At 45.5% G+C, this 12775-nt stretch overlaps 1 protein-coding gene across 1 annotated transcript in view; it reads right to left on the bottom strand.

The window, feature by feature from the left end:
- LOC135542205 (forkhead box protein J3-like) overlaps nt 1-12775 on the bottom strand; it is an 87683-nt gene that overhangs the window by 10194 nt on the left and 64714 nt on the right. The window contains exons 4-7 of the mRNA XM_064968991.1: nt 10219-10302; nt 8008-8109; nt 3033-3161; nt 88-262 (exon numbers count right to left, since the gene is read on the bottom strand). Of these exons, the coding sequence (XP_064825063.1) occupies nt 88-262; nt 3033-3161; nt 8008-8109; nt 10219-10302 (490 nt within the window). The remainder of the gene's footprint in view (nt 1-87; nt 263-3032; nt 3162-8007; nt 8110-10218; nt 10303-12775) is intronic.

Below are 12775 nucleotides of genomic sequence, written 5' to 3'. Positions count from 1 at the left end.
AAAAGGCCATAGAATCATCCGGGCCTCTTGTGCACAAACTTGTCCACTCCAGTACCTGATGTGTAACCCTTCTTGACGAGCACTCACCCTGTTGGCTGAAGGACTGTTCAAAGACAGACTTGTAAAGGCTGCGGAAGGAGGCACTGAGATCTTCAAAGTCGGAGAAGAGGAGTTGCTTGTCCCTCTCTGGCATACTGTACTGGGGCTGGGGCGGCTGCTGGAGGCTCATGGACTGAGACACCGACTCTTGATGGTTCGTCACCTGGGGAGGAAGAGAGAGCAGGAGAAATAGGAGGAGAGATAAGAGATTTGGGAGTCGTGAATTAAATCTATTCTGCTCTGCTTAGAACCTGAGGGCTCTTATTTCAGTCATTCAGTACATGCTAGCGGTCACACCTCAGTCTAAAACTAACCACAATACAAACCTATTCCAGACAGACTACAACTTTCACTTTAACTGTTGAAGAATGCTGATTACACCGTCAAAACGGACTCTCGACTGGGAAACATAGACGGATATCTGCACATAGATCTGCTGGAGAACAAGAGAAACACTGAAACATTTCACGCAAAACATGTTTCTCCATTTAGTGCAACAGATCTAGGCATATAGATCTATAATATCTTAGTCCAGTCCACTAAGCTAATCAAACTTCTAAAGACATAATGGACATGTATAAGCAGCTAAATATCAGTGTTCATTCTTCAACCTATCAGCGACTTGCCTTTGACAGTCTTAAATCGCTGCTTGCAGCCTCATCTCAAATAGTAACCAACACGAACACAAAGCCAATAACTCAGATGGCCGGCAAAATGTATTTAAAAAAAATAAAAAAAATCAATACCAAAGCCTTGTACAAATAACCATTCATTTTAGTCATGTCCAGCATATGCCTGGGGGTCGATTTTTATCTGCGGGTGTATGAGAGTGCAGTCAATGTTGCGCTCTAGCAAGACTGTCTAATGAAGTTCATCATGAGAAGAACACGAACATGGAGTCACCACTATTCTATAACTGAGGACACAAAATTAGTCTTCATGATTTAACTCCGCATCACAGAGGTAGCTTTCAAGCCATACCGGGTTTAACATTTGAAGGACACTAATAATTGAGCCATCACTACTCTATCGCTAGGGAGACTCCTTCAATTCATGTATGTTGGAGGCCACGTTATTTACAACAGCAAAGGCTTTGAAGCCATACTCGTGGGCTACGGTATAGATTGCCTTGCTATAGAATTCAGTCAGTGTGGCTGGCTGAAGTGAGGCAGTAATAAGAAGAGACTGGTCTCAGCAGCACTGGAGAAACATCCATCAGTCTGAACAGATCGATGCAGAGAGCCTGGAGCAGAGAGCACCCTGGGAAGCGGGAGGACCACACCAAAGAAGGGGGCATATCTGGTGGGAGGATATCACAGGCAGCAGCTCTACAAGAACGTGTACAGATCTCTCTTTCCCTTAACCCTCCCCCCTGGTCAGGGGCACGGCCCTCAGAGTGGAGCTGCTTCACTGTGTTAGAGTTCCAGGCTTTCAGCTAACTAACCGCTATGTAACTCTGTGATAGTGAGGTTAGGGATCGGCATGCACGGTCTAAATGACTATGTCTAGTGGTGAAGCAGACATTAGCGGTTTTAGGATCTCAGTCTTAGAAGTATATGGTTGTCAGTGTGATTACAGATTGACATGTATAGTCTATATTACTGTATGTCGAGCTGTGATACAGTGGCAATGAAATGGTGTTTCTTTGGTCTTAGCTCGTGCTTAGTGGTTGATATACTGTGCATTCGTAACGTATTCAGACCCCTTCACGCTTTCCGAATTTTGTTAAGTTAGTCTTATTCTAAAATGGATTACATCGTTTTTCTCCCCCCCCCCAATCTACACACAATACCCCAAAATGACAAAGCAAAAACAGGTAAACATTTTTTTGCAACCATCACATTTACATAAGTATTCAGACCCTTTACTCAGTACTTTGTTGAAGCACCTTTGGCAGTGGCAAGTCTTCTTGGGTATGACGCTACAAGCTTGGCACACCTGTATATTTGGGGAGTTTCTCCCATTCTTCTCTGCAGATCCTCTCAAGCTCTGCAGGTTAGATAAATTAACTCAGTACTTTGTTGAAGCACTGATAAAATGTAGGTGCCTTTTGGAAAACTCTAAGCTGGCTGTCATGTGCCTTTTGTCTGGCCACTCTAACATAAAGGCCTGATTGGTGGACTCCCGCAGAAATGGTTATCCTTCTGAAAGGTTCTCCCATCTCCACAGAGGAACTCTGGAGTTCTGTCAGAGTGACCATCGGGTTCTTGGTCACCTCCCTGACCAAGGCCCTACTCCCCCGATTGCTCAGTTCGGCCAGCTCTATGAAGAGTCTTGGTGGTTCCAAACTTCTTCCATTTAAGAATGATGGAGGCCACTGTGTTCTTGGGGACCTTCAAGGCTGCAGAAAATGTTTTGGTACCCTTCCCCAGATCTGTGCCTCAATAAAATCCTGTTTCGGAGCTCAAAGGACAATTCCTTCGGCCTCACGGCTTGGTTTTTGCTCTGACATGCACTGTCAACTGTGGGACCTTATATAGACAGTTGTGTGCCTTTTCAAATCATGTCCAATGAATTTAATTTACCCCAGGTGGACTACAATCAAGTTGTAGAAACATTAAGGATGATCATTGGAAACAGGATGCAGCTGAGCTCAATTTCAAGTCTCATAGCAAAGGGTCTGAATTCTTATGTAATTTAGGTATTGTTTTTAAAAATATTTTGTATAGATTTGCATAAAAAATAAAAAATGTAAACCTGTTTTCACTTTGTCATTATGGGTTATTTTATGTAGATTGATGAGGGAACCAAAATTATTTAATCCATTTTAGAATAAGGGTCAAGGGGTGGGGTCAAGTCAAGGGGTCTGAATACTTTCCGAATGCCCTGTACATGGTCTAAATTGTGTCTCGCTGGAATCTTGTCGTCGTTTGTGGAGCTTGGTCTGAGAAGTGTGTAGCACTGTGGTTAGAGGTCGCAGTGCAACGTCTTACCGGTGTGTAGCTGTGCACGCTGCCAACACTGTTTAGATTGACTGAGGCCAGACTCTGGTCAGACAGGCTGTTGTTAAGGCTGCTTCTTGGGCTGTCACTCCCATCCTGATCTGGGTTGTATAATGCCACCTGAAATAAGATGAAGGCACTGCATTAGCTTTTCTTGCATACCACACATCCTGGAGATTCACCAACAGGGTTTTTACTTAATCATTATCCTTCCAACGGTAAAAATGCATGCAAATCAGTTTGGTTCCGTAACAAACTGAATTTGGTGTGTGTGTGTGTGTGTGTGTGTGTCTAGGAATTCGATACCTGTGTGTGTGTAAAGCTGTTGTGTACTGGATGTTATCACTTGTCATTACTGCAGAGCGCTTTCTCTGAACTGAAATGTTGGCTGGCCTGGAACACCTTTACTGAGGCTACACAGCTAGCAGAGCCCCAGGGGTCCCTTCTGAATGAGTGTCCAGGTAAAGGCTCTTCTCTCTGGGTAGGTAAAGTGGGACCGCCCCCTTCTTTACTAAAGGTCACACTACTGGCCGTGTCAGACCCATCTGCTCACAGTGAGCAAATCGGTTTGGGACAACCAACAAAAGGTCTTTGGCGCAACCGAGACCCTGACCTTTCAATACAGCGACGCAAGCAGCCAGAGCACTTCAGAACACTTCATTATCATCATCTGAAAAAGGTTTTTCTAAGGGGGGAAAAGTGTATTGTGGCATAACACAACAGACCGCAAATAAGTAGCATTGGTGGTAGAAACAATCTGGTCATGAATATAATGAGATCTGTAGAGAAAAGCAGTTGCATTCAGTTTTTTCCATAGTGTGGAATGGCAGCTTTGTGGGATGCTGCTGGCTGGTGTGTGTGCAGGGTTTCCCCTCATACGCATTGTGGACACCACTGCAACATTGTTGTTTTTACAATAAAAAAAACCCAACTAAACTTGGGATGGTATAATGTTTTCAGTGGAAACGCAAACGACTAAAACAGATACAAAGTAAGTAGAAAAGATAAATGGACATATATTTTGTTAATAAGATCATCTTTGAGAACGAACAATCACCAAAATAAAAACGAGAGAATCAGAAATTCCAAAAATGGCGTGGCATGGGGCCCCCCATTGATTTTGTTATGCCATCTGAGTGACTCAAACATTAGAACAAGGCATAAGCCATGGCAAAATGTGTAGAATTGCAGGACATTTGCCAAAGAAACAGCAACATTTTGTCTCTGCATCCAAGGCGGCCTCTAAACCCTCCTCCCACTAACTATGCCACCGCAGCTGAAAAAAAAACTTGGGGAAACACTGGTGTGACAAACCATGCAGACCATGGCAGCCTCAGCCTGGATGGTGCTGGTGATGAATCAGTCTTGCCCAGTGGCCGGTCGGGGCTGCCTGCTCATCAGGCTGAGTGGAACAAGGCTGGCCTCTGTGCTCTGCACAATGAGACATGCAGCCCTTGGGCCAAGTGGCTGTGGCCCTGCCTGTGCCCTCTCTATAGCGCCCTCTGTCTAACACACAACAGCAGGACATGGCTGCTTTGCCTTCTGAGGCCAGAGGGAAGTCCAGGCCCGACTGCCCTCCAGTACTTGTGCGTGATTGAGCATGACGGGCACAATGGAAGTCACAAAAGTGAAAACCCAGAAAATCTCAAAAACAGGAAAGCTGAATCAAACCAAACACTCAAAGTATTTATTATCTATTACGAAAGAAAAGAAATATTCAAACCCAGATCGGGCTGCTGTCCTTATTGTGATGTCGCCAGTCTGAGCACAGACACGGAGCACTCTAAACTCAGTTTGAGCCGTCTGTCATTCTAAGCTCTCACTTTCTCAGCTAGAGAATGACACAAATGTTGTGCTTTAATGACAACAGTCAGAAGAGAGAGCATTGAATCGTGTGTGGGGTGGGGGAAGGGGATGCAAGAGAAGCTCATTAGTCGACTCTAGCCTTCCACCACTCAGTGTGGGCTGGGCTCCAGTGTTCATTAGCGTGAACGGGGAACTCAATGAGCGGCTAAGACTGAGGGCTTAGGCACGTCTGAGAATCAGCACTACAATGCTGATCAAACTCAGTGCGCTGCAGAAATATAAATGGTATGTGTAATGAAGTCATAAAAGAGGCTTTTAGCCTTAAGCTGCTCGCCATAAATCTATTTTTACTCTCCTCATCCATAAAGTGTGATGATTTCCAAACCTCACTGTGCTCTGTGGTTTTAAACAGACCCCAGAGACCCGGGAGTCAAGTCGCCCACTTGAGCATGTACGCCACACAGTCACAGACACCCAATGTCATCATGTCTCACACACATGCACGGTTTTCCCCACAGTTCACTCAGCCCCCTCCACACACACACACACACACACACTCAAACAGCTCACCCCAACACACCCCCCAGCTCACCTTACTCCAACCCCCCCCCCCCCCACCCGCAGCTCACACACACTGCTCACCCCACATGCGCAGCAACTCCCTCTACAATAAATCCTGATGCGTGTTTGGTAGCGAGTCAGTGTGTGTGATAGTCTTAGCCATGAATTAGGTAAAAAAGCCAGGGGTATCTTTTACACGAGTCTAATCTGGAGCATGAGACATGGATTATGAAATCAAAGCGAGATTCACCCAGGTGTCGCTGACAATGCCAGCCAGTGTTCCTCATAATCCCTCTTCATGGGATTTAAGTAGGGAGAGAAGCAAAGCACAGGGCCAGACGTTTCCTCGGTAAACACACGTCTTCCTACAATCCGCCTTCCTTTATCACACTAGTGCCTGACTTCCGTCTCATTCACGCCACTGCAAACGGCTGCCTCAGAATAGAGAAATAATGTGCGTTTGTTTGAGGGGGAATGAGAGAGGAAGAGGGCTACTTAAGAAATGTCTGAGGGATCGTGGGGGAAACACTCACTGGTTCTGTAGTCCTGACAACCTCACATTGACCTCTCAGAGAAGGCGGGAATTTGAGAGAGCGAGCAAGAGAATTCCTGTGGTTTGGCACATCGCACTGAAAGAGGCGTGGCCAGTTGTGTATTTACAGTGTACTACAATGAGAAACGAGCTCTCTGGCAAGAGCAGGGCTCCGATTTCTCCTATCCACTTGATCTTTGCTTTACCATAGCAACAGTTACAAGCAGGAGAACAAAAAGACACATAATAACATCCTCACACACACACAGCCCTGCTGTAACCTTGCCTGGAGCGGGTATGTTCAGAAGATTTGTTTTCCTGCTCATGATTCTTAGCATGTGTGAAATCTAACTTTTGTTACTCTATGGAGGACGTCCGTGTTAAAATGCCCAACTGAGGTTCGAAACCCCGGCAAATCAATGACGAGTGCTTATTTGTTGAGATGAGAGGAGGAAAGACAGACACGTGTGTGTGTGTGTACAGTGCCCCCTCACCACCCACCCCAAGACAACGGGCAGCCACTCGCACAAAGACTCCTCTAACTGCACACTGATTTTACACACACACACCCACACTGCACCCCCCCCCCCCGTTTATATTAAACCCAGTCTTTTTTGTGCCTGCTGCAGTAAATTAATAAGCGTCTTGCAGGCTTTTTAAAAGTACTCCAGAGAGCTGCCCCCACTGGGCCCAGAGGAGAGGGCTTAAGGTTAAAAAGCCTATTTCAATTCCAGAGTGAACCGCACACTCCGAGCCAACAGCTTGCAGTCCCTGGGGTTTCTCAACATCTCTGCAGTATCGGCCCCACCCACACACACCCACCCCTGCAGCAGAGAGGGTAATGTCCCCAACAACACTTGATGGACACAGAAGGACTGGGCATCAACTTCCAGGTGTGTCGGCAGTGGGGTTGGGGTCAGTTCCATTGCTCCTCAACAAGTAAACCAAATTCCAATTCGACATTCTCTTCATGGAAATTAGAAATGTCAGTGTACTTCCTGAATTGACCCCAACCCTAGTATGTAGAGTATCACATTGCAAAGTCTGTGTGTCGGGTCGATCATATTGCAGAACGTCCAAGTATCGATACCGTATTGCATAGTACAAGTAATCCCTTGTTGTGGTGCTGTGTGTGTGTGTGTGTGTGAGCGGAATGAAGCTGGAGTGGAGCGTGCCTAATTTGGCTGGAGCGGATTTAAAAAAAAAAGTGTTTGGCTCGACCTTCTCCCCCACTCCAATTTTTCTCCGGTACCACTCAGCCACGAGCTCTGGGCTCTGCCCAGCATTTTGCTTCATTTCCTTCATCATGGTTCTTTTAAAAAGCCAGGGCCTCCCGTTGTATTTATTTAGCCTAACCCACCACTAATGCGCAGAGATGTTGACGTGAGTCGACTGAGAAATAGGTCACACGGCCTGTGTTATTGATGGCAAGACAACCAATGAGCCGACGCAGCAGCAACGGAGATGTTTTGATTTTATATAGGCTATTGTTAAAGAGGAGTCTGAGTTTGTAACTGTCCATCAACTGTCAAATGTGAGCACCACAGAGACGTATCCGTATCCGATTATCAATTGATTTTTTTTAAATAATATTTTTTTTTTTACACATCAGGTAGATCCTTGTTGAATAGCCTGCCCTACAACATGTTGAAATGTTGACGATTGTTATGATAGCCAACTTCAAAACCAAATGGTTGAAGGAGTGACTGTTAAATTATATTTTCAACCCAAAATTTGAGAACATTTGGAGCTGCATTTTTATTTATTTTTTTGGCGGAGAGGAGGAAAAGGACATTGACCGGTCTGAGCAACGAGGGTGGATTTCTGACCGCTCAACTCCGCTCGCACACTCACCACTACAGTATTTTTGTATACAGTGCTTCTTGTGCTGCATTGCAGCTGGGCGTTAGTGTGAGATGTACTGGAAAGAATCTGTAAATGTGTGTATGTGTGTGTTTATCCCAGTTGAGTGCTACTCTCAGGGAGGGAATAAGCTGTGGGTGGTTGGGTGTAGAGGAGGGAGGGTCAGGGCGGTGCAGTGTGTGCAGGTGCATGCTGGGTAGGTACCTTGTTCGTCACAGTGTTGATTGCCAGCGTTGGAGAGGCACTTCCAGAGATCATACAGTCCATTCCCAAAGACTCCGACTCCAGGCTGTACGGTGTGGAAGCCTGGAGGAGGGAGACCAAAAATAAACAAACACTCTTAGCTAATTATCAAATAAAGCAGCACAAAAAAAAAAAAAAGTTCTAAACTAATTATCAGAATGATACAGGACCTCAAGCCATAGGCGGAGGTAAAGGTCCTAACGCTCATGTTCCAGTGTTTGTTGGGAAGCTCGTTTTCCTTCCAGGCAATAGGGAGGGATGCAGATCTCCAGTATGGAAAATAAACCAGGACCATTTATAAAACAACAAAAAGGAGCAACACCTTTATTTAGGTCACATCGGAAATATTTCCAGAGGAGATGGAGAGAAGAGCACAGCCCCCATTGCTCCCTGCACGGCTCGGTCGGAGGGAGATAACTCCACCACGCCTGTCTCCCAAAACTGCTTACTGTAAGAGGATTGGCTGGCAACAATACCATTTTTAATTCATGATAAACATAAATGAGATTTCACCATTTCTAATGTCGGAGGACTTAAATGGGATGCCTTGTAGGCAGCCAGTCAAAACTGTAGGGGAGGATGGCGTGCACGTGTCATACCAACAACATACATGTACAAACTTGAGTGAACACTGTGCATGTCATGCTTTTGAATTACACAACAATTACTATATTTAAGCTCATTTACACTGTCACACATGTATGGAATGTGCGTTGCTCTATCCCTCTCCCTATCTTACAACCGCAGATAGACACACACACACACACACACACACACACACGTGGGTGGTTAACGGAGTGAGTGGGTTTGCCTTTCCACTGATTCTTTGTGTCTTCGTCTCAGTGTTTCAACCGAAGCCCCACATGTCTTCTTGTAGCCTATGGCGGGCCACACAGGGGAGGCCAGACTGCAGTAGCCAGGGAGGAAGGGATGGATGCCTCGTAGCCAGGTCAATCTGGGCAGTTGACTAAACCAGTATATTACACTGGACACGACTCATGCATAATTAGAAGACAAACGTTCCCACTCAGAATAACCAGCCAGAGGATATCAATTGATGTTCGAAAAAATATATATATGTACACAAAAGTATGTGGACACCCCTTCACATTAGTGTATCCAGCTATTTCTTCCAGACAGGTGTATAAATGTAAAAAAAATAATCTGCACACAGACATGCAATCTCCATAGACAAACATTGGCAGTAGAATGGCCTTACTGAAGAGCTCAGTGACTCAACGTGGCACCGTTGTTACATCCCTGCCCTGCAAGAGCTGCCTTGGTCAACTGCAAGTGCTGTTACTGTTAAGTAGTAGGCCCAACCGCAAAGTGGTAGGCCACACAAGCTCAGTCGGAAGCTTCACAAAATGGGTTTCCATGGCCAAGCAGCCGCACACAAGCTTAAGATCACCATACGCAATGCCAAAATTCGGCTGGAGTGGTGTCAAGCTCGCCGCCATTGCACTCTGGAGCAGTGGAAATGCGTTTTCTGGAGTGATGAATCACGTCACCATCTGGCAGTGCGACGGCTGAATCTGGCAGACGCCAGGAGAAGGCTACCTGTCCCAATGCATTGTAGGAATAATGGTCTGGTGCTATTTTTCATGGTTCGGGCTACGCCCCTTAGTTCCAGTGAAGGGAAATGAACACAACAGCATACAATTCTGTACTTCCAACTTTGTGGCATCAGTTTGGGCAAGGCTCTTTCCTGTTTCAGCATGACAATTCCCCGTGCACAAAGCAAGGTCCATACAGAAATGGTTTGTCGAGATCAGTGTGGAAGAACTTGACTGGCCTGCACAGAGCCCTTACCTCAACCCCATCCAACTCCTGTGGGATGAATTGGAATGCTGACTGAGCCAGGCCTAATCATCCAACATCAGTGCCTGTCCTCACTAATGCTCGTGGCTGAATGGAAGCAAGTCCCTCTAGCAATGTTCCAACATCTAGTGGAAATGCTTCCCAGAAGAGTGGAGGCTGTTATAGCAGCAAAGGGGGGGTGGGGGGACCAACTCCATATTAATGCCCGTGATTTTGGAATGAGGTGTTCGACAAGTAGGTGTCAACATACTTTTGGTCCTGTAGTGTATGTAAATAATGGCATGTGTTAAGTGAGGGTATCTACAACTGTATGAAGACAAAGAATCAGGGTGTGTTGTCTGGGGGACTTACCCTCTCTCCGGACCGTGGCCTCTTCTTCGGCCGTGTGGGCAAGGCGTCTTCCTTTGGGTTGGTGTCGATGGCCCAGTAGGAGCCCTGTGGGGGTGGGGGGGGGGGGGGAGAGGACCATTGAGCACCACAGTAAAGAACAGAACAGACAAAGCCTTGCCTGGCACCACAGGAATGTTAGCAATGGACATGGCTTTCCATCTCAGGACAAAGAGTGAAATCTGACTTTTCTTTGACAAAATGCTAGCAAAACACAATCCACAAAAAAAAAAAGTAATCCTGTGTGGGTATTAAGTGTGTCCGTGGGTTATGTTTGTAATTGGAGGGAGCTGTGTTTCGTGGCAAGGCTTCCCTTTGTCTTTGGTGCTCGTTAGTTAGAGACTGGGGCTGTTGAACTGGTAAACCCCTCCTGAAGCAGTGCTAGTGTATCCAACTGTAGCTGGCCTGCTGTCGCCAGGCGAGGCAGCAACGCTTTGGATTTCTTTATTTTTATTTTTTTTAACCTTTATTTAACTAGGCAAGTCAGTTAAGAGCAAATTCTTTTTTTCAATGACGGCCTAGGAACAGTGGGTTAACTGCCTGTTCAGGGGCAGAACGACAGATTTGCAAGTTCATACAAACCTTGTCAGCTCGGGGATATGAACTTGCAACCTTTCGGTTACTAGTCCAACACTCTAACCACTAGGCTACCCTGCCATTTGTTCCATGTCTGAGCCCAGCTAATCAAGGAGAGAATAGACCTGCTGGCGCGGAGGCTGCAGCTCCACACAATTCCACCCCGTGGCTGCATTATTTATCTCTGCATTCGGACACATTTAATTCATTTTTCAATGGCAATTCCTCCCTGAAGCCACAAGCATCACTGCTTACAGTGGTTAAAATGAGATTCTCACCCCCAGGCCATTACAAGTTGTGATTTAAAAAAATATATTTTATATTACTCCTGATAGAATCATTCACAATTGTCCGGGGAAGTGAGATCAAGACCCTTAAAATGACTTCCTGAGCAGAGAGAATAATTGATATTGTCAGTCTAGACAACAGAAGAGAAAGTGCTGTTACAACAACCTGTGTCTAAAGGCATCCATACAACACGTGTCCCGTAGTAAACCCATTTCATACTAGTCACGGTACTACTGCCATCTAAAGCACGGTCCTGTGTTTCTCTCCGAGCTTTCATTTTGAAACGCTGTAACTTTAACCCCACTGCTGAAACAACACAATGTTGAGAAAATATGTTTCCATATTTTTTTAAGCTCGGGGTCAATTAGTGTTTCCCTCAGAGGGAGAATAATTCACAGTGGAAATTAACCAGAGACAATTCAGCGGTAATAATATACATCTAGAAGTCAGACGTTTACATACACTTAGGTTAGAGTCATTAAAAAACTCATTTTTCAACCACTCCACAAATTTCTTGTTAACAAACTATAGTTTTGGCAAGTCAGTTAAGGACCATCTACTTCGTGCATGACACAAGTAATTTTTCCAACAATTGTTTACAGACATATTATTTCACTTATAATTCCAACGGGTCAGAAGTTTATATACACCAAGTTGCCTGTGCCTTTAAACCACTTGGAAAATTACAGAAAAAAATGCCATGGCTTTTAGAAGCTTCTGATAGGCTAATTGACATAATTTGAGTCAATTGGAGGTGTACCTGTGGATGTTTTTCAAGGCCTACCTTCAAACTCGGTGCCTCTCTGCTTGACATCATGGGAAAAATCTAAAGAAACCACCCAAGACATCAAAAAATATTTGCAGACCTCCACAAGTCTGGTTCATCCTTGGGAGCAATTTTCCAAACGCCTGAAGGTACCACGTGCATCTATACAAACAATAGTACGCAGGTATAAACACCATGGGACCACGCAGCCATCATACCGCTCAGGGGACGCGTTCTGTCTCCTAGAGATTAACGTACTTTGGTGCGAAAAGTGAAAATCAATCCTAGAACAACAGCAAAAGGACCTTGTGAAGATGCTGGAGGAAACAGTTATACAAGTATCTATAATCGACAACCTGAAAGGCCGCTCAGCAAAGAAAAAGCCACTGCTCCAAAACCGCCAGAAAAAAGCCAGACTACAGTTTGAAACTGCACATGGGGACAAAGATCACACTTTTCTGGTCTGATGAAACAAAAATAGAACTGTTTGGCCATAATGACCATCGTTATGTTTGGCGGAAAAGGGGGGAGGCTTGCAAGCCGAAGAACACCATCCCAACCGTGACGCACGGGGGTGGCAGCATCATGATGTGGGGGTGCTTTGCTGCGGGAGGGACTGGTGCACTTCACAAAATAGATGGCATCATGAGGCAGGACAATTCTGTGGATGAAATGAAGCAGCATCTCAAGACGTCAGTCAGGAAGCTAAAGCTTGGTCGCAAATGGGTCTTCCAAATGGACAATGACCCCAAGCATACTTCCCAAGTTGTGGCAAAATGGCCTAAGGACAAAAAAGTCAAGGTATTGGAGTGGCCGTCACAACACCCTGACCTCAATCCTATAGAAAATTTGTGGGCAGAACTGAAAAGGCGTGTGCCAGCAAGGAGATCT

Source organism: Oncorhynchus masou, chromosome 6 (assembly GCF_036934945.1).
Source record: "Oncorhynchus masou masou isolate Uvic2021 chromosome 6, UVic_Omas_1.1, whole genome shotgun sequence".
Lineage (NCBI taxonomy): Eukaryota > Metazoa > Chordata > Actinopteri > Salmoniformes > Salmonidae > Oncorhynchus > Oncorhynchus masou.
The sequence above is the reverse complement of the archived record's forward strand: the minus strand, read 5'-3'. Positions and strand labels throughout refer to the sequence as shown.